Source organism: Anarhichas minor, unplaced genomic scaffold (assembly GCF_050575085.1).
Source record: "Anarhichas minor isolate MPS153535 unplaced genomic scaffold, ASM5057508v1 ptg000004l, whole genome shotgun sequence".
In the NCBI taxonomy this organism is placed as follows: Eukaryota; Metazoa; Chordata; class Actinopteri; order Perciformes; family Anarhichadidae; genus Anarhichas; species Anarhichas minor.
In genome coordinates, this window is record NW_027466450.1 from 5089569 (window position 1) to 5113729 (window position 24161).

The 24161-nt window shown below is 42.4% G+C and overlaps 2 protein-coding genes across 2 annotated transcripts; one reads left to right on the top strand and one right to left on the bottom strand.

Annotated features, from left to right (window-relative positions):
- The first annotated feature begins 867 nt into the window (after positions 1-867).
- On the top strand, positions 868-6293 carry casq2 (calsequestrin 2). Its single transcript, XM_076103286.1, has 11 exons — positions 868-1155; positions 2973-3057; positions 3210-3310; positions 3408-3519; positions 3971-4044; positions 4117-4247; positions 4361-4406; positions 4507-4561; positions 5336-5436; positions 5529-5603; positions 5683-6293. The coding sequence occupies exons 1-11, from the start codon at positions 919-921 to the stop codon at positions 5968-5970; spliced, it is 1305 nt and encodes a 434-aa protein (XP_075959401.1). The 5' UTR covers positions 868-918; the 3' UTR covers positions 5971-6293.
- Positions 6294-8995: 2702 nt separating this feature from the next.
- Positions 8996-21571, bottom strand: LOC142962689 (vang-like protein 1). The gene is made up of 8 exons (XM_076103299.1): positions 21501-21571; positions 20522-20693; positions 14568-14996; positions 14003-14178; positions 13097-13230; positions 10809-10941; positions 10057-10291; positions 8996-9525 (listed from the first exon to the last, which is right to left on the bottom strand). Exons 1-8 carry the CDS (start codon positions 21569-21571, stop codon positions 9265-9267), a joined length of 1611 nt encoding a protein of 536 aa, XP_075959414.1. The 3' UTR covers positions 8996-9264.
- Positions 21572-24161: the final 2590 nt, after the last annotated feature.

Consider the following 24161-nt stretch of genomic DNA (forward strand, 5'->3'; position numbering starts at 1 on the left):
GTCGGCAAAAATAGAGGTGCAGCTGCTGCGGCTTTGTCAATAGTGTAATAATGGTGAATGTAAAGATTACATATACACTTTAAGAGTACAGTCAATGTGTAGGTTTGTGAAGAGCAAAATGGGGAAAACTGGTGAAAACTCCAGAAGGCACATTGAATTCTGACAAAAAACACTAATCAAACTAATATGCTGTTATATATAGATACGAATACATTCAGGTCATGGTCAGATTGCACATGCTAAACTCATGGGACCACATCTGCACAACAAGCACACAGATTATTTGAGTTGTCTATTGCACACCTGTTGGCAGATTGTCTCATAAGCGGTTACTTAAAATACATCACTATTTTATGCTCTAAACAGGTTCTCACGGAATTAAACGCCTTGAAATAACTGAACCCCCCCAACTGTCTCCTCCCACATCACCGACATCACTGGGAGCAAGAACTGTACTCACTATTAAACCCCCCCGTGCTATCTCTCTTTCTCACTTGCTGCTTTATTTTTAGCATTCAAACAACTGGTCTCCTAAAAATGGGCCTGTCCTGCACAAGTAGTGGTAGAGGAGCGCAGCTATGTATGGTATCCACCCGCCCCACCAGTACCTCACAGGCCCGGCAGTGCTCCTCTTTCGTGTTTGTGTCTGCAGAGAGAAGGCGTGAAGGAGAGATCACAGGGGGAGAAACAGTTGCCAGTTCTTGAAGATGTTTGAAGAACTTGGATTCGTCTGCACAGCTTGGGATGCTTGAGAACTGCGATTGACGGACCAACTTTTACCTCCGAAACTTACTGTAGATTTTCCTACGTTTCCCTATCCACAGGGCTTGGGTGACCTTTTCGATTTGGCAGTTTTTATACTGTGAATCTAAAACCAAACTCCACCAGACTTCCTGGGGTGTGTGGTTGCTCTGGACCATGCTCTCCCTCTGCTTGTTCTTGCTCCCTTGCCTGAGCCTCGTGCCTTTGGCCCCGGCTGCAAAGGGCCTCGAGTTCCCACAGTATGACGGGAAAGACCGTGTCCTAGACATCAATGACAAGAATTACAAGAAAGCCTTGAAGAAGCACACCATGGTATGCATGTTCTACCACGGGCCCATATCAGACAGCAAGGAGCTGCAAAAACAACACAAGATGACTGAGTTGGTGCTGGAGGTAAAGTATTAGAAGAGGAAAACAAAGCAGTTAGAGAAGAGGTGCAGGGCCACATTTAAGGAGAAGGGAGATAAGCAGTGACCAAATAAAAAAATAGAAAAAGACAGTTGTTGCTAACAAACGACAGAAATCGAATGGAAAAAAATATGGTTTGTTGTGTAGCCAGTGATATGAGGGAAAGGACCCACATAAAAGACTTAGATTGCACTGCCCAAATAATCAGACAGCCAACTAGTAAGATACAAAACTCCATCTTAATGTGTATGTGTGAGCTTTTTCAAGGTCAACGAGTATAGCATATACTCTATGGGTGCACAATAGTCCAGTGAGATGCAGAGCTGTCACTTAAGGTTACCTCTGTTGCTTTAATTCAATGTGTGCTTCGATCTCTTACAATTATATCACTCTGATTTCCCCTGTGGCTTTCCTCTGGTGGCAGAAATAGGCCAAGAGCTCATGTGGTTTCAGAGCAATACATGTGAAGGACACAACTAACTTCTCCTCTATTGTGGTATTTTTGTCGACTTTGGTAGTCAAAGCAAAAATAACTTGAAGTTATTTTGTATTCAGCCTCAGCTAACCTACTGGCTACAAATTGAGAGATTAAACGAATCTCTTTGGTTGAATCCCGTACAGCAGGAAACAGTGTGCACTGTGTCCTGTCTCATGTTACACATGGCTGAGGGTTAGTTGCTCTCTGGTCTGTTGAGGGTAACCTGAGCCCAGTCGCGCAGTCCTGATATTAGCACCGTTTCTTTGACATAGCGCAGGTTGGCCATGTTGCTATACAGTCATTCCCTCATGTCACAGTTAAAGTTGATATTACATATTTGCTAATTTGTTCCAAATATCTACTCACAGAAGGTTTTGCAGCCTTACAACATGTGTACGATCTGGTTGCTGCTGTTGCTACCTTGAAGATGATACATGTATGTAGATAGCGCACATTCTAAGGTAATGAAAACAAAACAATTCTTATTTTCAGGAAGAAAATTAAAAGCTTAATAATATTATATTCCATTTCTGCCAATAGATCCCTCTAAGTGCTACACACTGTTCCTTTAAAAGGTGCCCTGGGGAGTTTCCTTGTAAACACACAAATGGCAGCATTGTTTACATCCATGTTTGCTTACTAGAAATGTTCCCCTTCACTGCCGATGTCGGTGCATTGCTACGTTTGTTTGCACCTTGCCACCACCAACTGTCGGTGGAATGGCTTGAAACTGATGGCAGGTTATAGAATCTCATGGTCTGCATGCTCACACAAACATGCAAACAAAACAGGGACCCACTTGTAAAAGACATTGCTTAATGTAGTCAAAAATCTCCTTAATCTTAAATCTTTAACTTAATACGACCAGAGCTTTTCCCTGTGCATTGAAGACCACATACATGAAAATCATAATTTAAATATGCTTGCTCTATGCATGTAAAAAATGATAGAGTCTCCGTTTTCTAACCTACTGTACTTCACAGAACAATTGCCAGAACAATTACTGTAGTTTTGGCTATATTTAGATTCAGGCAGCTTGAACGATTATGTAATTGTGTCTCCGTGGCCCCTGGTCAGCTTGAGTACCTCCGTCATATTACCAACTTTGGTATTATCTTTTTCTCCGTTAGACCTTACCTAACACTGCAGTCACACTACCATTCATTTTTTTTGTCCATGAATATTTCAACGAAACTGCGATTTTGTTCTCAGAACTCCAAATCCAAAATCAATAGATTTTGGATTGTCTTGTTTCTTTACATCTTATGTGTTCAGTCCTGTTCTTACCGTTTATTCCTTCATGCTCTCTTTCTTTTGGCTGCAGCTTGCAGCTCAGGTTATGGAGGAGAAGGACATTGGGTTTGGAATGGTTGACTCCCACAAAGATGCAAAAGTGGCAAAGAAACTGGGTGGGTATATAAATAGAACATCATCTCTATCCGATTGATATTTGCAAGTCCTGAGAGACGATTGCCTTTATCACAGATTTAATGAAGGGCCAAATAACTTCAAGAACAGTCTTTAAATGTATGTATTGATATGTAATTTCCTTCAATCACAGGCCTGGAGGAGGAGGGCAGCGTGTATGTATTCAAGGCCGATCGGGTGATTGAGTTTGACGGCTTGCTCTCGGCAAACATTCTGGTGGAGTTCTTGTTGGATGTGAGTAGACTGACTCTTAGCTACTAGCACCAATCAACAGCAGACTTTAAAAAAGTTACCAGCTTACCCCAGTACTTCTCTGTCTGTATGTCTCTAGCTGTTGGAGGAGCCCGTGGAGGTGATAGATAATGCTCTGGAGCTGAGAGCCTTTGATAGGATGGAGGAAGACATCCGCCTCATTGGTTTCTTCAAGAGCGAGGACTCTGAGCGTGAGTGTGTGAGCCTGTTGGCATGAATGATATGTTTGTAAAATGTACGTTTTTTAATGTCTGAACACAGCTCTTGTTAGCTGGGTTTGCGATGGGCTCTCTGTGGCTCATGCCCTTCATAATGAGTGCATTTTAACCCCCTTATCTCCACGGATTTACAGATCCATTTTTATCACACAGCTGTCACTGCCTGCTTCCATACCACGTGTTATGGGAGAACTGAGTCTGGAGTAGTTTACTTGCGGTGATGGGCTGGAGCCACATCCCTTGTGACCGGTCAAAGTTCATCTATTTCCGCTCCCTAATGTGCATACGTCATGTATACAACAGCCAAAGAAAGCACAAACATATGTGTGACTATAGGAAAGCCTTGATGCTCACAACATAATGAAGTCAAAGAACACAGTATACTGTCAATGACTCCTTTGTCCCTGTTCTGTTTCATCCACAGACTATGAAGCATTTAAAGAAGCTGCAGAGCAGTTCCAGCCCTACATCAAGTTCTTTGCCACATTTGAGAAATCTGTAAGTAACACACAAATAAACAAATAAATGGATGCATTTTTAGTCTTGAGGGATCCGTCTTTTTTGCCTCAGGTGGCCAAGGAGCTAACCCTAAAGCTGAATGGGGTGGATTTCTATGAACCCTTCATGGAGGAGCCAGTCACCATCCCGGGCAAGCCTCACTCTGAGGAGGATCTGGTGAAATTCATCACCGAACACAGACGGTAAACAACGTTGAATGAAATACTCAGACAAACGTGTATTTATTTAACCAACTTCTTTTCCTAAGGTCTATGAACACATACTTTAACATTCAATATGTTTTCTGTGCCATCAGACCAACTCTGAGAAAGCTGCGTGCAGAAGATATGTTTGAGACCTGGGTGAGTGATGTTTGTCCGGCTGAAGATAACATTAAAAACTTTAGAATTTAGTTTACAATAACGTGACATAAATAACTTATATTTGTCTTCTTCTCCTCAGGAGGATGACGTTAAGGGCATCCACATCGTGGCTTTTGCAGAGGAAGAAGACCCTGGTAAGGGCATGCTACATGCTATAAAACGATTTGATTTAGACACTGGAGTTTTACAGCAATGATAAAAACGTAATAAGATAAAATAATAAACCAGCTGAAAGACAAAATAATTTGTAAAATAGATTGAAAGCAATTAAAACATTTTAAAACAAGAAGATAAAAGAATTTAAGAAAATGTAATTATTAAGACAGAAACTGACATACAACTTAAGGCTTTAAAGAAATAGTTAAAAAGCAAAGTTATTCACTTACTTGGCGATACCATTATCATGTTTGTATGATATGAATATTGAGCCATCATGGAGATAGCTTAGCTTAGCATAAAGACTGGAAACAGGGAGAAAGACTTCACAAAGTCACTGTGGCAAGCCGAGTTATAGATAGCCACAATTAATGTGTTGGGTTTACACTTCTTCTTCTTTTAACAGATAAAACAAACAAGATATAAAGTGTTTATCAGTGAGCTTGAGGGGGGCTGGTAGGCAGATTTTGTTACCTTCGGACAAAGCAGGCTAGCTGTTTCCCTCTGTTTCCAGTCTTTATGCTAAGCTAAGCTAACTGGCTGCTGGTTTTAGGTTTATATTTAACTTACAGACACATACGAGTGGTGTCAATCTTATCTCATTTAGCTCAAACTAAAAAAGCAACAAGAATCTTTCCCTAAATGTCAAATCGTTTCTTTATATTGGTTGATCTCTCCTTCTGGTCCAAGTAAATACTTACTGAAGGCAGCAGAGCTTTGTATCAATTGATTTTGTGTGAAATTGCTTCCAGATGGTTTTGAGTTCTTGGACATCCTGAAGGAAGTTGCGAGAGACAACACCCACCTACCTGAGCTCAGCATCGTCTGGATTGACCCTGATGACTTTCCCCTGGTGAGCTGTCAAAATAAACAAAACATGGATAGATTTAGCTGACACGCTGCAGGTCTGATGTAATCTCTTTTTTTGTCGGTGACCCCCTTCAGCTGATCCCCTACTGGGAGAAGACCTTCAAGGTGGACCTGTTCCGACCACAGATTGGAGTTATCAACGTTACAGATGTGAGTCCCTGACGACCTGACATCCTGTCTGACGTGACATGAATGTTGTGATGAGTTTGACCTCTCTGTCTGCGAGCAGGCCGACAGCGTGTGGATGGAGATGGATGACGAGGAGGATCTGCCCACCGCACAGGAGCTGGAGGACTGGATCGAGGATGTCCTCTCTGGCAAAGTCAACACTGAGGATGATGACGACGACGACGACGACGACGACGACGACGACGATGAAGATGACGACGAAGATGGCGATGAAGAGGAGGATGACGATGATGATGATGACGATGATGACGATGATGACGATGACGATGACGATGACGACGATGATGATGATGATGATGATGATGATGACGATGACGATGATGAGTAATCCATAGCTTAATCCTAGTAAATGTTGACTTTTCTGTTTTTTTTCTTCAGAATTAAAGTTTAACATGAATCTCAGACAAACGACTGTACTGTAAACAATACAAACAATATAATTATTTATAATGATAGTAATAATAATGATAATAATAATAATAATAATAATAATAATAATACATCTATTTAATATCCAAAAATGTTTGATGAAATAAGATGAAAAAAGATTTTTCAACTATGTAAATAAGCCTGGAATGAGTTTTGTATACTGGATGTATACCAGACCAGACATTACCTCACATTACACATGAAAATCACTAATTCATCTATAAATAACTGCTAATAATAAAGGCCTGTCGATGTCAACCATCTGTCATCTATCTAATTCATTTCTTCTCTACATTGTGAAAAACTCAATCCTCAAGAGAAACATCACTGACTTACTCCAACTGTGGAACAGCAAGTAGACTAAAACGAAAGCAGCACCAACGACGGAACTAAGTATATGTACTTTAATACAGTACTTAAGTAGCCTATACATTTGAGGAACTTGTACTCCTTGCGTTTCCATTTTATTCCACTGTATGCTTCTATTTGTAGGGGTGTATTGTTCAAAATGAAATACGTGGTTCCAAATCTTTTTGGTTTGTGACCCTACAAAAACCGCTCTATGTAATGTCAGAAACAGCAGTTTTAATAGTAACTTATAATAATTCTGTACTTTATGAAATGTTGAATGCAGGTTACAGCTACAGCTTTTAAATTGTAAAACCACATGCTGACAGTGTCCATTTACAATAGCAAACCTCTTATCTCTTCTTTCATCTCTCACTACTTCCTCTTTTTCCATCAGCTTTATTTCTCACCTGAATTAATGAGGAAGGCAGCAGCTGCACAGGGAGATGTCATCACACCGCTGGATTGACTCTGGAAAGCTCATCAGAATGCTAATTCCTCTGGTTTCTCTTCCTCTATTGCATTCCTGCACTTTTACTTTGCTCTCTTCTTGTATCCCTTTGCGCACACAATGAGAAAAAACACAACTGGGGAGGTTTCTTGATATACATCCATCCATCTATTGATAGATGCTGCGCTGTGCCACCAGGAAATATTCGTGCACCTTTATTGTACTGGTGGTTAACGTCATTCTGATCCAGAAAACATGTATACGCACATTTTTTCATTAAATTTAGAATCAATCCACACATAGTGGAGAAGCAATAAAGGACAACATAATAAGGGCAATAAGCCAGTAGCATGAACGCCATGAGCAGCTCAACTGGTGAAATACAGTCCCAAATGTAATTACTGCTAATAATCTCATGCTGCACCACCATAAACTACCTGAACTAATCACAGCCTATGATGCATATCCACCCACAATAGATAACTTTCACATCATTAGTTGTCTGGAGAGCAATCAAGACTCCAATAAACTGCCTGTCAATAACAACGCCCAGAAAACAACGTCAAGAAAACAAAAGCAGACAATCACAAATACAACTAGAAAGGCTAATAAAGGCTGATCCGCCTTACAGTAATAAAGGATACCAAGTGACACACTCAATCATTACATACAAATACAGCAATCAAATGCCTTGAAAAGGTTGATACAAATATTTATTTTTCTTACAAATGTGACTTTGACACAGCTCCTGTGATTTTACATGTTCTGTTGTATAAAAGAAGACGAGGACAAAGCATTTGGAAAAGCAACCTCTTTCCTTCTTTATGTTCCCTTTCTTTCTCCTCATTCTCTCTCTCTCTCTCTCACACACACACACACACACACACACACACTCGACTGCACATGTATGCTGAGCACATCCTAACTATAAATGAGGCACATGTGTAGTCAAGAACTATTTGCAACCATCAACACTCTAAAAGCCTCAACAAAACTACACCGTCAGTGACCACAGTAACACTTGTGTGGGTATAAATTGAACAACGTACCAGGCCCCATAAATACAAAGGGTTTTAAAAATACAGATCAAATACTCACACAAATTGAATTGATGCTCAGGACAGTGTTACTGTTCCAGTAGCTGTAGATAGGCGGCAGCTGTGTGCCACTGAGACAAAATACTGGAAGCAGAAATACTGACGCTGGGTCGAGTTAATTTACACTTGATATAAACATTTGCCAGCATGAGATAAGTGACTATTCATTTTGGTGAGACATTTGGAGAGACTTAAATCTCTCAACGTCCTAAATCTTTTGAAATTGCTGAAGTAATAACCCTTTAGGTTGTGCATTGTCTTATGCTGCAGGATGTATATTATGTGGATGGTGCTGTAATAATACACCTCATGATGAATTAAGATGGAAAAAAGGGGGATATGTTTTCAAATTAAACAGCACAAAGAGGCCAGTTTTGACACAATATATTAAAGGTCAACCACATGAATCTCAAAGCTGTCCAAACATCTCTCTACTAGCCTACAAACAGTTCAGTGTATACACACACACTTAACTGTACATACATAACAAGAAGTCACATGTGTTTGTTCACAATCTATTCCCTAGACCATCTATGTTCAGCTGTACTGTGGTTGGCATTCAGTCCGAGAAATTCCAGTGATTTTGACATTTACAAACGTGTCTTCATCTATTTACAGTCTATTTATCTCCACAAATACAGACAAGGTAAAAGAACTTTGACAAGGTACAAAAAAAATCATTCAAGCAATGCAAAATTTTGATATAAAAAGTCTGGAGAGATAAAGTATATTCACATATAAATACTGTACATACATCTGTAATACGGGACATTTAAATAATGCTGAGACTGAAACATTTTGGTGAAAATGGTTGCGGGTTATATCACAAATCCTGGTCACTATAGTGACGCTAAGGAGAAAGAAGAGACAGGTCGAGACAGATTTCCAAGTGTACACTACAGTCAATACACACACGTCCTTTCTTCCTAAATCAAACACACTCCTTCTAAATCATGCCCCCCCCCCCCCCCCCCCCATGAAGGCTCACACTGGCACATGCAAATTACAAGGTAGAACATCTGTGAAGATCATCTGTCGTGCATAGAGGAATACCTGAACTGTGTTCTGCAAACGTCAGGACAAAGAAATCCAAGAATATTCTCTCCCATTTTCTATCTTTTACTGCTTTCATGTCGACCGGGACAAAGACAAGGACACGAAGATACTCTATGTGAGGAAATTACATACACATAAGTAAAAAAAAAAAAAAACAGTACAAAATGTTATTTTTGAAAAATTTTCGTCAAAAAATTGTAACAGTCCCGTAAGTCCAGATCAGCAGCACTGGTCCACTGTGTTAAACCGAGGTTTCTGATTGGAGCAGCAGTATAAACTTGTGAGACTTGAGGTCGACGTACTCCTCGGTCAGTCGAATGTACGGGATGCCCTTGATGGTTACAGCCAAGCTAAAGTCAAGACACTTCAGTAGGAACTCTGACCCCTCCTTTATGCCGCCGGTGACAGAAGCCTCGCTGACCAACGTCCACTGGTCAGCCATCCAGCGCTCAGGGCCGTACTGCAGGGTCGGACCAGGGGCCAGGTAGGCCTCAAGGAAGGCCTGGACACACAGACACAGCCAACCACACATGTTCACCAAGAAAATCGCTTTGTGAAGGACATTTATGATTAAAATTATATTTCTGCATTTGCATACTTTTGAGCACCATTTCTAATTGCAAAAACAACATCAAAATACAATATTAATTGTTGAGATCTGGAAATACATGGCAACATGTGTTTGTCATGCCATTGACTGCCTGTATGTGTATTACATTCAGACGGCATAGTATTAAGATTGTTTTCCATGTTTTTGGCGTGCCAGTTTAACTGATAAGTCAAAACACTTTGTTTTGTTTGTTGTGCTGTTTGCTGTAGCAGTGTCATTGTGTTCCCAGATTTCAGCAGATACATTGGTGAGTACAATGCTATCTTAACATGATTTCCAGAACTACGCAAAGAAGATCCAAATTGTACTAATCTGGGATTATCCTTTACATCCTGTTAAACATGTACTTCTGTGGCTTGAAATATTAACAGCACATTGTATTCTGACATTACAATATTTCAGTTATCTCAAAGCCAAACTCACCTTAGGACTCATGTTGTTGACGAGGCAGAAAGCGAGGTGCTTCTGGATGCTCTCCATGCTGTGGGAGTGCTGCCTCCTGGTGGTGCGGAGGTACTTCTGCAGGGCCCGGGCCATGGAGGGAAATATAGCCAGAGCTGCTTCACGCACATCCATGATGTCAGACGGTGTTGCATGCTCGTCCTCTTTCTTCATCCGTCGGACATGTGTGAAGGCCTCCTCCACAGCCACCACCAGCCTGACAAAGAGGGAACAATGTTCCTTGCAGCTTTATTACTTGACAGGACTGTTGTAAAAAGAGCCAAAACATTTAGCTATTGTGACAAACGTGAGTCTGATGGATGCTCGCTTCTCACTTGTACATTTTAGAATGCCATGCAATGCATGAGCATAAATTGAAGAGGCATTAAGTTGGGACTGGATATTTATATGTACACGTTTTACTTGTATGTCGTACAAGAGTTTTAACTCTTAACTGTGCTTTTGCGATAAGAGGAAAAACATATTTTCAAAGAGTAATCTGACAGTTGAAGAAGCTCTACAACAACTTTAAACTGGCAGGTCACAATGTTTCTTGGTTTTCCCTGACTATTGCTTTAAGACAGATATAAAATAATTGTGATGCCATCCTTAAAGGAGGCATTCAGATGTGCATTCAGACCGATCGCATTTCCGTACCGAGCTGCATGTCTGACGGAGTCTATGGATCAGTAAGCTGCCCTCCCACATGAAGACATTTGTTCCCTGTGGCTCACCTGGCTCTACGTTTACGGACTCTTCTCTCGTAGTCAGCCTCTTCGTAGTACAGCTCATTGTGGGCGCTGTCTTTGCGTTTGGCGGCAGCTGTAACCATGGCTCGTGACTGATTCCCATTACCAGGCTGCGCTCCTGCAGTGCTCCCCGGGGCTGCACCGAAAGGGGAGGACAGAGGCAAATTGGTTATACTAGTTTGAGCAGGAGAAAATAGCACCTGACCCCACCGGAGTCTCTGATTAATGGGCTGTATCTCAAACTGAATTGTGGAGACAGGAAAGGTCAGATGGGAGGATAGCGCAGCTCTTACACATCACTGGAGGTGTCCAACAACTATGAATCAGCCTCTTCAGTGTTATCTCTATTGTATAGGTTGGACAAAATATTTAAGAAGAGTGTTTGTTACTTATCTGGGGCATCCTGCCAAATCATGTGTCTCAGTCACAGAGAATGTTAATTATAGCAATGAGAAAAGAGGAAAATTACACTGGAAGCCTCTACGTTTCTCTGATGCAGAAACCTTTATATTACAGTGTAGATTAAATATTCATTCTTTTACACTTCAAAGGCCATAGTTCTTGTCTGATCTGTGAATTCACTGGTTAGTGTGACGAACCCATAAAGCTAATGGAGCTTGTACATTAGTATATTAGGGTTCCTGGGGTTTTATAGTGGGGGAGTAAGGTCTGGTACATATTAATGAAGATCAGAACAGTTTGGGGGAGGTTATAGAGAGTAAGCGCTGCAGGTCAGGTAAGGATATAAATCATTAATAATATGATCTGCATATGTGCATTTATAGTATATGTGTGTGTGTGCAGGTGAGAAAGAGATGCCGAAAGACGCAATAAAACATGGATGACAAACTAGTCTAGTACATACTGTGGAAAGAATGCAGTGAAAACATTTGAACAGGAAGAATTGTAAATATTTTCCATTGAAAATATGGGTAAACACAAAACTCTTTTAGTTCCTGGCCTACATATTAATGCTATGAGCAGAGCCACTTTGGGTGAATAAGAAAGAGAGGGGTAGGTGGGTGGGGGTTGAAGCGAGTGCAAAATGAAAAGAAAGAAGGGGGGGGGAGAAAGTGAGAGCGAGTCGAGCTGGAGACAGGCTGAGTGGGAGGAAGGAGAGATGTGGGAGTATGTGAGGAATGAGCGTTCCTCTGATGAATTATTTAAGGCCTGAAATTCCACGGCCCCCTAGAGGCCTCTCCGCTGCACTTTGATCGGGAGGGGGGGTGGGGTGGAGGGAAGGTGCGATGAGGACAACATATCCCATACTGCATCCCTGCCATAGATCATCAAATCCACTGTGCTGTGTAGCGGGAGGGGATTTATGGGCGGTGAGGAGAGGACCATTTTAACAGCAAGAAGGAGTGCAATGTGTGACATTACAAGGTGTGTGTATGTGGGTGCAGGGACAGCGTCACAGTTGGAGTTTGTGTGTGTCTGAGTGTGTGTGTGTGTAGTAGGAGTGCTTGCCGCGGATGCAATATATACATTATGTCAGGGACAGGGGCTTCAGGGTGTAGTGAAGATGGAGGGAACTGAACCGTTAAATTAGTGGCTTCCCGTGATAAAGTGCTGGGTAGAGTGACGTTGAGGACTTTTATCTGTACTTACGGTCCAAAAGGTATTTTCTCAGTTTGTTTTTAAAAGCTGCTCATGAAAGAGATGGAGATGGAAAAGGAAAGATCACAAGAGGAAAGCAGAAGGAGCGGAAGCTGTAGTAAAACAGGGACTTGATATACAAAGACAAGACTTTGACTGTGGCTTAGATCCAACGAAGAGTCAGACTTCAGATAGATGTCACAAAACTGTCTGGCTCTCGACTATTTTAAGTAAGACTTATTTGCTGTGACAGAGTAGCCACAACAAACCGCTCGTCTCCCTTCCCTCCAGCAGAAAACAATGTTCCAAGGACTATTTGAATTCAGTGAAGAGCGTAACAAAACAAAACATTCCGGAAACATAAAATCTCGACACAGTGCTTCTGCTAACTCGTCAGTCAGGCTCAGGATAGTTTCTTTGGGCAAATAGAAACGACTGGCGACGTCCTCACTGCTGTATATTTCAAACTGTCAAACCTTCTCATTCCACAATATGCAATATTGTTAGAAAACCATGAATTAGATTCATGCTTTCCCCCTATTACGTCTTTTGGTGCCACTGGTCAGCAGGTGCCACTGATTGTTACCATGTGGGAACCAATGAAACACTGAGGACATCAACAGAAATCCTATAAAATATAGAGGGTACTTATTTGAAAATACGAGGCGACTAACCGTCCACGTTGTAGACCTTCAACCCGGCCAGGTGTTTGGCAGCCCGGTGTTTGGAGGCAGAGAGAAGGGCTGGGTTATGGAGTGGGAAGTCTCTGTAGTAATACTCCAAAATGGACAGAGCAGCCTTTTGAATGCTGCATGCGATGAAAAAGAGATGGAGAGGGTAAACTCGAACACACGAGAAATACAATTTACATCACGACTGACTGATATAAGAACCTGAATGATGCCCTTAAATCCACTGAACACTGAGATGTTTTGTTTAGCCTGATGAAGCCTGATAAAGATCTCTGTGTTATTATATTGTTGCTTCATTTTAAAGAGTTCCTCACAAATTTAGCATTGCACTTGTATAACACGGTCGGATGTGTTCACGACTTGTCGATGTGTGAAATTGGTGCAGTTCCGGTTTGCGTTATTGGAAGCTATTAATACAATATGTATCCTTAGTCTGTTTCTGCCTCCTTTCAAGGTTTCAACCTTTATGCAAATAAAAAAACCCATTTCATTTTTAGCTTCATCACACAAAGCTTATCTAAGTAGAGTTGTCTCATAGACCTGTTGAAGTCATATGCTCGATCCGTACAGAAACAAAATGAGACAGCCATAGGACGAGCGCCTGTGTGCACTGTGTCATCCCTCCCCTCAACTCCTAGAATAGCTCGCCTTGAGCAAACTAGACGGGGGAGGCTGAGTAACTCAATTACTGCCTGTGCCAGTCTTCCCTGTGGATGAAGGGATGTTACACACACACTTCAACAGTGCATGACTGTGACCAAGTGCCTGTGTGTGTGTGTCTAAATGTGTACTGTACGGATGGGTCATATTCAAATGTACAACTCTGATATGCTTGTATTCATAGATTCTTCTTTAATCCTCCCGTTTCATTTGGAACCATATACGTACCTAAGCTGTCCTATGTTGTATTGACGTGTCTCTCCGTCTGTGGAGCGCATGACAGACGCGCTGTAGCAGGGCTGGAGGTGGCGGAGCTCCAGCAGCACCACGGCCAGGTAGTGGACAAACAGCTGGGAGTCCACGAGGGACACAGCAAACTGGACGATCCCATGGTAGTCCTCATCCTGCTTAGACCACATGACCGGTTTACTGAAAACATTTACTGCAGGATGAAAAACAATTCTTTAATCGCATTCCACCTATATTTAAAATTAAGCATCTTGTTTTCAACAGCAAGATTGGCAGCAACGACAAGTTAGAGACGAATAAGATACCACAAATGAATAATCAAACCGAGTCCGATTAGTTAGCATTATTGTCAGATAACCAAACAGCTCTGATGCATGAGCCTCAACAATAACAGCCTAACATTAACCCCTTCAACATCAATTTCCCACTTACCTTGAAGGACTAACATGAACAAATATTTTGTGACTAAATGATAGAGCACACTTATTATCTTTGAAGCCATATACATACTTATATTGCTCTAATGGCACACTTTGTGACCCACCTGTGCATCAAGGATTCGGACCCCATAGAAGAGCCAATAAGACATGGTGAGCAGGAGTGTGAGTGTGGTGAGGAAGGCGCGGTACACACACACTCTGGGCAGGCTTGCACGGCCCGGCTTGAGAAACAAGGCCCACATGGCCATCAGGAGGATGAGGAGCTTGAAGGCGATGGAGAGGAATAGGCCCTCACAGGCTGCGCCACAAGCCTGCAGCCTGTCCGGCCACATTACAGCCGGAAGAAGCAGGAAGGCCAGGGGAGTGGCCAGCACCAGCAGCCCCACACATGAGCCCACAGCCAGGGGAAGATAACGTCGGAAGCTTTCGGTCCGATCATACATTTCCTTCCCAAGTCCAACCACTTCCTCCTGGGAAATACTCAGCTCTGAAGTGCCCGTCACTGCGGTGGTGGTTTCCCCCCAGTTGTCATCCTGAGGGAGGAAAGAAACAAAGGCCAAGGAAGCGTATGTTACAAGCCATAGATGTATATTTAGAGGTATTGGATTGTGTTGGCACTTAAAGGGTTGATTCAACCAAATTACACAAAAAAAATGTAAAAAGCTGCATTAAGAGGTTTTTGGCCCTGTGACATATTATCTCGCCTTATTAATTGAACAAAACAGTTTCCTATTCGTACATCCAGCTCTGTGCAACATTTACATTCATGTGAATGTCAGTTTTCTGAAAACAGCTGCCTGCTGCGTCTGGATACACGGTGGAGGAGAGCATTGCTTTGGAAAACAAAGCAATGAGCTGAAAGATGCTAAAAGACTCTGAGACGCTGAGGGGCACAGATTTGGGTAATAATTCTGTGAAAACATAAAAAATAGTGGCCAGTGCAACTTTAAATGTCAATGTTCAACATTGTGAGCACAAATTAAATTCTGTTCACATTTTGGTATTGGGGTAGGGAAGAAAATCTCAGAGAGAGATATCTTATAGCAACGGCAACCAAAACTATCTGCATTCCTAAATACCCCTAGAGGCAAGAGAGATGTGTTTCTTTGTCATTTTAAAATGCCCACTGACAAAATAGACAAAGCAGAGTGAGAAACAAATGAACTGATAAAAGTATAAACCTGTGTCTGACATGCAACAATTCCTCCATTATCCTATCTTACTCCCATTTCTGCACGAGCAATCATGGACTTTATGCACCGTTCACACTGCACATCCTTCATGCCATTTGGAGATGTTTCATTTTCTAGGAGTTTTGCCTCATTATGACGGGCCTTCAAAGTCCCTTTGATGTAATGTAAAATGACAGGTTGGGGAGGGCTGGAGCGTTCACGTTGGCAAGAAGATGCCAACATATGCGTGTAGACACACACACACACACACACACACACACACACACACACACACACACATATACCCACACGCACACACACACACAGAAGCTGAAGCTTTCCAGGCCCATCATTGCAAATTAGAGTCATTTTTTTCTTTTAGCCAGCAAGGTCATTTTCTGCATAAATATTTCCAAGAAAGAGTGACAGGGAGTATAAATTCATGACAAGTCTGCTCTAAAGAGGCATTTCTCTTTTTTGTGTGCCTGTCATTAATTCAGGTAATTAGCCATTCATTGTTCCCCAGAGTGTCACTGCATTGTATATCTCTCCAACTACAACCAATCACAGGAACAGCAGCTGCAGGGGCAGCGAAGAGGGCTGGAAGAAAAGACAAGCTGAACAGACACACACCTATCACATCAAACAGTCTGCAAAGCCCAAAACTATAGAGCCATATGGGCCTGATCAAGCTGCTGGGAAACCAGACAAGCTGCAGACAGAAGACGGTCGCATTGAATCTCACCGGTCTAGAGTGTGTATTCCCCGTGAACGTGAAATATATGAAATTGACATGGCGTTTGCATATTTCCAATCAGGAAAATGCAGCATGATGAACATGGTGCATAAATATGAATTCTGTGGTCCATTGCTGTTCACAGCTAATTAACTCCGCCATGCTGGAGGAGGGGATGCCAACAGGAGCCAGAAGATGAATGAGCATGAGAGGAGGAGAGGGAGGGTGGCAGTGGTTTAAGGTGTGGGATAGAGGTAAGAAGGGAGGTGGGGGAGGATCCAGAAGCAGCATTTCATTCTGGGTATCTGCCTACCAGACTAATGTGTGAGGCCAGAGGTCGGCTATGTAAGTGCAGTGTCAAGTCCATTTAGTACCCAATCTCATTTATAGTCCTCTCACATCGCACCTCTTTCACTCTCTCTTTTACCAGGGTCCAAGGGAACAAGTGGGAATACAAAAACAATATCCCATTAAGCTTGACAGTTCATTCTTAACCGTGGAAACAACAGTTGACTAAACAATCTCCACTTCAGGTCCACTTATTCATCTGTTCTGGAGCTGCTTTTGACTGCATGAAATATCATCAGCAGATAAAGTTTGCTCAGTTGACGCTGTTGATACTTTTAGATTAAGCAAAGTGGGCTTAATTTGTCTTTTTCGCTCGATTTTATCCCTCTGTCCACAGAATGCTTTTATTTATCACACCCAATAAAACTCCTGCTGCATCTAATAATGTGGACAAGTTGGATTTTCGCAATCATAAAATAGCTATTGGACTCTCTGATTGGAGCTGGAATTATTGTTTGTTGTTTTAACGGGCTGTATTTATGACCCAATATCAGATCAGAACTGTGTACCTGTTCGGTTGTCTGACAACATAAGCAGAAAAATATGCATATAAGTGACTAAACCTTGAGTTTGTCTGTACTTAAACACAGCGGGGGTGATTATAGAGCTCAAGAGAAGCTGAGAGTCAACAGAGAAACCAGAATGTTTGTGTCGCTCAACACCAGATGTCAGCTCTGAGGCGCAGATTTGCTTTTTCCCGGCTGATTGAGGAGAAAGAGGAAATTTTACTCATTTTATTTTCCTGTACTTTACAAAAATGACCACCTGGTTTGGTGCCGTAGGCTAAACCAGGTGCAATAGGTTTTTTTTCAAGGAAGTCATTTTGACACGTCACAGTAGGAAAAGCACCGGTGTAAATAATAAAATGAACATCCCGCTGTTGTGCGTGCTGGCTCACTGACACGGTTATTCAAGACGCTTGAATAGAAAAGAGTCATTGCCAATGCTAGTGGTAACACCAGTACTTTTGCTACTGTGACAATGTTTGCTGTGAAAAGTCATACGCGTTTTTTGACAGTTCAGGTAAATATGCACAGACGGTTAATACGGACAAGCTTGCATGCTCATGTCTCCTCTCGTGAGAGAAACAGTGTATCACTTACCGAGCTAATACACTGTTAAAACCAGCCATTAATTCTCAGGGGATTAATCCCGAAAGATTAACGCTTCACTAATCAGGCCTGATCTCTTCGTACAGTAAAGCGAGGAGAAAGAGTAACTGAGAGAGAATGAAACAGAGAAGGGTTACAGAGGAGAGAGGGGGTAGCATGACTGCTGCTGCTTGCTTGGCAGTCTTTTCATCTGGCAGAGGGTGAATATGGATTATGGTTAGGCCTGTTCCACCGTCCCAAAGCACAACAACACAACAACATACTGATTATCACCGTTCACACAGACTCACACACAAAAACACACACACACCAAACAGTCTGCCAGCTACAAAACACAATAGCAGAGCCCCAGTGGCGGAGGTTAAAATGACATTTACACATTGGTGTGTTTGCGAGCGTTAGTGACGCTGTTTATGTGTTTGTGTTCTAAGTGAGTCACAGGAGCTACGGGACAAGAAGAAATGGCATTAGATTAAAATGCCTGGCAGGTTTCCTACAATTTACTCCATTCTTTTAATTGAGGTGGTTATTTCTTTATTACATAAAAAGCTGCAAGTGTAGTAGCTATGAGTAGGTGTGTGCGTACAACTAATCATTGAAAAGGGCAAAGAAGCAAAGTATGAAATGCGAAAACAAAACTGCGCGCTTCTCTGCATTCGCTTTGATATTCCTAGAGCTAACGTTGTGATTTGAATTAGCTGCTTTCTGGCAAAAAGTCACAACGTCTCACAAAGCAGCATGGACAGTCTCAGTGACAGCCTTGTTGCTCTCGCTATGACTCACTCACACACACACACACACACACACACACACACACACACACACACACACACACACACACACACACACACACACACACACAGAAGCTGTGGTCCAAGACCTATCCTTATGTCATAGGCATCCGTGTAAACATGGAGGATTATTCATATCAGCTTTCCTCAAAGTGCCATTTGGCTGGATGCTAAAGCTAATCTCAGTCTGTGAGAATGTCTCTCTGCACTGGAGCCTGTTAGTGTTACAGCGGCTCTGCCATCTAACAGAGCTGCCCCCCCCCCCCAAAAAAAAGCACTGGCTGGGGCGGACTTTGGCGGTGGTAATGATGGCGCTGCCGCTGTGCCATTTGGACATATTTGTCTGAAGGGCTAATGCAATACAATGGCAGATTACCTTACACTGCGGACAATGGACGTAAGCTACAAGCTGACAATCACATGACATCGTGGAATGTGGCTGCCCAGCCGGAAGGGAATGCAAGAGCAGAGACGGCAAAATAGGTCAGACCTCTCCAAGATTCGGAAAGTCTGGCTGAAGGCATGTCCATATCGTAACCACATTAAATAATACTCTATTGCTATACTATTCCAGGCAGCTTCAGACCTCAGCTTCTCCACATACACACACACATTTTCTCCTTTTTTCTCTTACACACAAACCAACAGCACACACACAATGACAAAATGCTCTCTTTTTACTATAGATTTCAAATAGGTCAGAGAGCCTGTGAAGGTAGCCCAAGGCAGAGTTCTTTCCAAAGAGCAATAACTACTTTCCCCTTCATTTGGTTGTTTGTTTTTTGCTTCTCATCCAGTTTTCTTTAACTTTCATTGTAATGTACTTGCTTATTTGCTTTTAAAGGAATGAGGAAATAAGCCTTCTTGATAAGAGTTAGATGAGAAGATCGATACCAGTCTCCCATCTGTCCGCTGAATATGAAGCTGGAGCTGGGAGACAGTTAGCTTCCCATACAAACTGGAAAAGGCCTGGCTCTGTCCAAAGCTATAGAACAACACCTACAAGTGCCTCTAAAGCTCACCAATCAACATGTTGTATCCTGTTTGTTTAATACTTACAAAAAAACTAAAATGTAACAACAAGCAAGTTGCTGTTTTATTGTGGGTTATGCCAAGAAATCTCACAGTGACTCCAGGAAGTCCAGCTCGTGGCAAAAGAAAAAGTCTGGCACATAACCCCCTGTAAAACTACAACTGTGCAGATTATTAACAAGAAATGATTAGTGGGTTTTGTAGGTGCTGGTATGTGGATTTATTTTTTTCCTTTTGGACAGAGCCAGGCTAGCTGTTTCCAGTCTTTGAGCTAAGCTAAAAAGGTCTAGTCGATCTTCTTATCAAACTCAAAATAACAACTACTTTAAATAATGGCCACCATTTGAATGCATCTTTAATCTCTGCGGCATCGACTTAGTTAAATGTCTATTCTGTCTTTGAGCTGCATTATTACGACATTTTGCTTCCCCGTGTCTACTTAAAAACCTTTCGCTTGCACAGCTCAGCAAAATCAGCTTTATGGAATGACTGGGATCAATTTGCTCTGCTTTCAAAGCGATAAGGCATGACAGTTATAGCCAGTATCACACACTCACACACTCACACACACACACACACACACACACACACTGTAACATAGCGTTGTCCGTATAACAAATCCGTACAGGCCTACAAGATGGATGCTAATCCTCTGACCTATTTGATCCCTTGTCACCATTGTTATTATGTGGCAATGGGCAGCCAGCTGCTCTGAGGATGAGTTTAAAAGGCCACGGTGCCGAGTTCATGGTGTAGATGGATTACTGGGCCTTCTGATTTTTTTCTGAAGGAATAAATTACTTCTCTAAAAATACAGCTCTATTTTGACGCGTGATCAGTTTCGTGGTACACTTCCATGTGAAATACCTGGGCCTCATCTCCCTCATCTGCTGTCGGTGTGGGTTCTCCTGGCAGCGGCTCTCCGTTGTGAACGGGGGAGTCCTGGGAGGGCGAGTCAGGGGGGTTGATGACCACGGACCTCTCAGAGCGAACGCTGTCTTTACTGCCGCTGGCCTTGTGCCGCTCGCGGCTTCGATCGCTGGAGTTGAAGAAACAAACACAAGAGGAATATAGACGCAGGAAGTTAAGATCATTCAAACATATTCTCATGTGCTTATATACTTATTATTGATACATCTGGAGATTATTTCCTTGATTAATCGTTTTGTCTATAACAAAAAATCTTACAAAGCTCGAACCACCAAATGTTTGCTTGAAATATGACCAAAGAATCAAATCATTAAAATATCTGCACATTTTGTATCGATCAAAAAATATGAATCAACTCATTATTCAGGTCTAAATTCATGCATACAAGCAAAAATACACAAATACACACACAAAACAAGAGCTGACAAACGATTGATTAATCAACACATAAGGTCAATAACAGAGTATTCAGTAGTAAACATAATAGCTGCAGCCCTACTGGGCAAGAAGCTGGTGGAAAGGGATAGAGATGAATACTGAGGAATGGACAGCACAGGAATCAAATGATTCTCTCATTTGCGGGATAGACCTTGTGAATTAGTGAAATAGGTTAGATTCACTCAGCTGTGACGACCCTAATCCACAAGCTCTGTCTGTCTCAATCTCCAGCGTGTCCCTTTTCTGTCTCTCTCTCTCTCTCTTAGTCACATTCATTTGGCTCCAACCAACACAACCGAACTGAAGACGAACACAACAAAACCTAAAGTAATTACATGAAATACAATATAGCAAAAGCATGCTGTGAGAGAGTCAGCTTGTGATTTGGCAGAAAGCCATGTAACAGGCAGGGAGAGGTAGACGGATACAGTGCAGAAGAAGACAGTCAGATGGAAAGGCGGCCAGACAGGAGACATACCCATGTCGGTTTGATCTCCCCGAGCGGCTGGAGTGATAGGAGTAGCCCGAGTGGGTCGACTCGGTGTCCATTCCAACGCGGTTCAGAGCCGGCAATTGGCCAGGGGTGGGGTGGGGTGGGGAGTGATTGTTGTGTGGCAGAGAGGGTGAGTTGGCAGTGGCGCTCAGGAGGAGGAATGGGTTGCTATAGAGACGGGCCTCAGGAATCCACAGCGACTGACAACTAGCTGCGTTAGTAGCCACATTGACCTGCGAGATGGAGAGATAGAGGGTGTGAGGCTTGCATCAAAACTTGCAAAACAATGCATTAGACGTTAGCCAGGCCATACAGGCTTGTACTGATAATCATTCAATGTATTTTAAATGAGATCAGAATGACAGGTCATCAAAATATTAGAGCATCATAATATATATAGACATACTATTATCTTTCCTGCATGTATGGACCTGTCTTCAGAATCTGTTCTGAACTTCAAAACTACACGCTTGTACTATTCACACTGAGCTTAGCATAATTTACAAGACAAACTTTATTTGGAAACAGGAAAAAAACAGGCATTCAAATGCCACATTCACAACATGTTTTATGAAGAATGTAGCTGTTTTAAATAGCCAAGCTCGCTCCCTTATGCCTCGCACCTCAAGTGTGTGTGTGTGTGTGTGTGTGTGTGTGTGTGTGTGTGTGTGTGTGTGTCTTAATGATGCCATTTTGACCAGGTCTCTCTCGTAAAAGAAATAACGCATCTCGGGAGACTTCCTGGTTAAATATAGATTAAATAAACAATGACATCATAATCCTACAAACATACTGCAAGAGCTTTAGGGAGAAAATGGAGACCAGTGCCGCCAGTTTCAGAATGACAAGTAATCTTAGTGTATTGTAGAATAGTCAAATAAATAAAAAAATCCACCAGAAAATAACTGGATGAATAAATAAAACAAGGATATAACCCACTTTAATACTGTAGCTATATGGCCCTGCTGAAAGCATAAACAAAATGTTGTCCTTTTTCCGAATAATAAATTCTCAGTATATGTGAACGAACTCTCCATTCTGTCATTCCTGTTCAAGTCATTATGAGGCTCAGACTCACTTCCTGGGCCTGAATGCCTGCTGTGTGATGCATGAGGTTGTCTCAGGGCTTCACCATGCACGAGCATTCATTTAGACCTCAATCCACTGTCTGTCTCCATAATCATGTGCCAATCACCATCTCCAGCCTCATTTTACCTCCCCCCCCCCCCCCCCCCCCACCCTCCCCGTCATTTACAGGCTATTTGTCGTCTCTGTAGCTCATAGTGAATACAAAGAGTAAAAACAGCCCGTTCAGCATATTAGTATGTGAATCCATGGAGCTCATGCTCTGAAAATAAAATGGTTAGAAAAATGTAGCTGCAATTTTAGCTGATTTCCATTAAGATGACACAGATGGGGTTGAACGTTTTTCCTCTCTTTCCATAACCCATCATGGGAAATGTGGACGGTGCACACGAGGAACCACTGATTTTCCATTAAGGACTGTCACGCAATGCATAAATTATTTTTACCACTGTCCGGATTACATGTGCCAGACAAAAACTAGAATTAGCAAACGATGGTGCGGTGACAAAACAAATATAGTTTCACTGAGAGTGAATAGAGCATCGGTTTCCACTGGTACGGGCGCGTATGCTATTGAAAGCAGGGGAGCATATGCTGAACAAGACAGAGCTGTGTATAGATGCAGGACTTCCATACAATATTCCACTTGAACATACCACTCACAACATCAAAGCTGATGTCGCAGCATCAATTTTTAAAAGGCAAACCAGAGTTTCGACAGAGGAATCTCTCATCGCCAACCCACATCTGGAGCGTCCGCTGTTGCCGTGGCAACACCGGAGGCAGGAGGCCCCGTCTAGGAGCAATAATCAATCACCCCTGCTGGGAGTAAATTTGTGTTATGCGTCTATGAGAGAGTGAGGGTGGAGGGGGGGGTGGCACAGTGAGAGGGCACAAAGAGCAAACAATGGCCTCCCATCGCACCCAGCGCCCATATGGTTAAATGAATAAGGCAATGATTTGAATAAAAGCCGTTAACCCCCTGAGTGCTGATCTCTGAGTGCGTGGCAGTGGTATGTGGGCCAGGATGATTCTCTGATCCTCTGAGAAGCCACTCATCCGCGAGACGAGCCTGAAGAGCCGTAGTGAACCAGGCCATGTGGAAAATCACAGCCACGGGGAAAGAAAAACTATCAGTTACAAACCAACGGATAACTATGAATAAAGCATAACAATGTGCGGCCTCGCGCTTGCTCTGAGTCGGTCCATCTAAAAAAAATCCAGTGGTCCTCTGTGAGGAGATCCTCTATTGAGAGGTAGTTGCTGCTTCGCTGCAGGCCATTCTGGTTGGCCGCACCGAGAGAAGGTTCACAAGGGCAGAAAGTGACACTAATGTAAAACCAACACTCATTAATGTGTTTGTTTAGTGGATGGAGGCTGTTGCACAGTGGGGGCTACTGTAACTACATAGGCTCAGAGGTACAGACACACGTGGTGGAATGGACTCGTTTTTTAAATTTATATCCTAAAGAGAGAATCAGACTGCACTATTGCAACAAATATGCGTGGGAGTCCATGGGGAGACCGGTAACATCTAAAAGATTAGTTTTTTTGTGGCAT

Excerpts from the sequence above, each read along its gene's own strand:
- LOC142962689 (XM_076103299.1), bottom strand. The coding sequence starts at position 21,571 with ATGGACACCGAGTCGACCCACTCGGGCTACTCCTATCACTCCAGCCGC. Across the intron at positions 14,997-20,521 it reads ATGAGGGAGATGAGGCCCAG|GATGACAACTGGGGGGAAAC; the intron begins GTATTTCACATG and ends TTCCTCCCTCAG. Across the intron at positions 14,179-14,567 it reads TCCGAATCCTTGATGCACAG|GATGAGGACTACCATGGGAT; the intron begins GTGGGTCACAAA and ends TGGTCTAAGCAG.
- casq2 (XM_076103286.1), top strand. The coding sequence starts at position 919 with ATGCTCTCCCTCTGCTTGTTCTTGCTCCCTTGCCTGAGCCTCGTGCCT. Across the intron at positions 1,156-2,972 it reads TGACTGAGTTGGTGCTGGAG|CTTGCAGCTCAGGTTATGGA; the intron begins GTAAAGTATTAG and ends TTTTGGCTGCAG. Across the intron at positions 3,058-3,209 it reads AAAAGTGGCAAAGAAACTGG|GCCTGGAGGAGGAGGGCAGC; the intron begins GTGGGTATATAA and ends CTTCAATCACAG.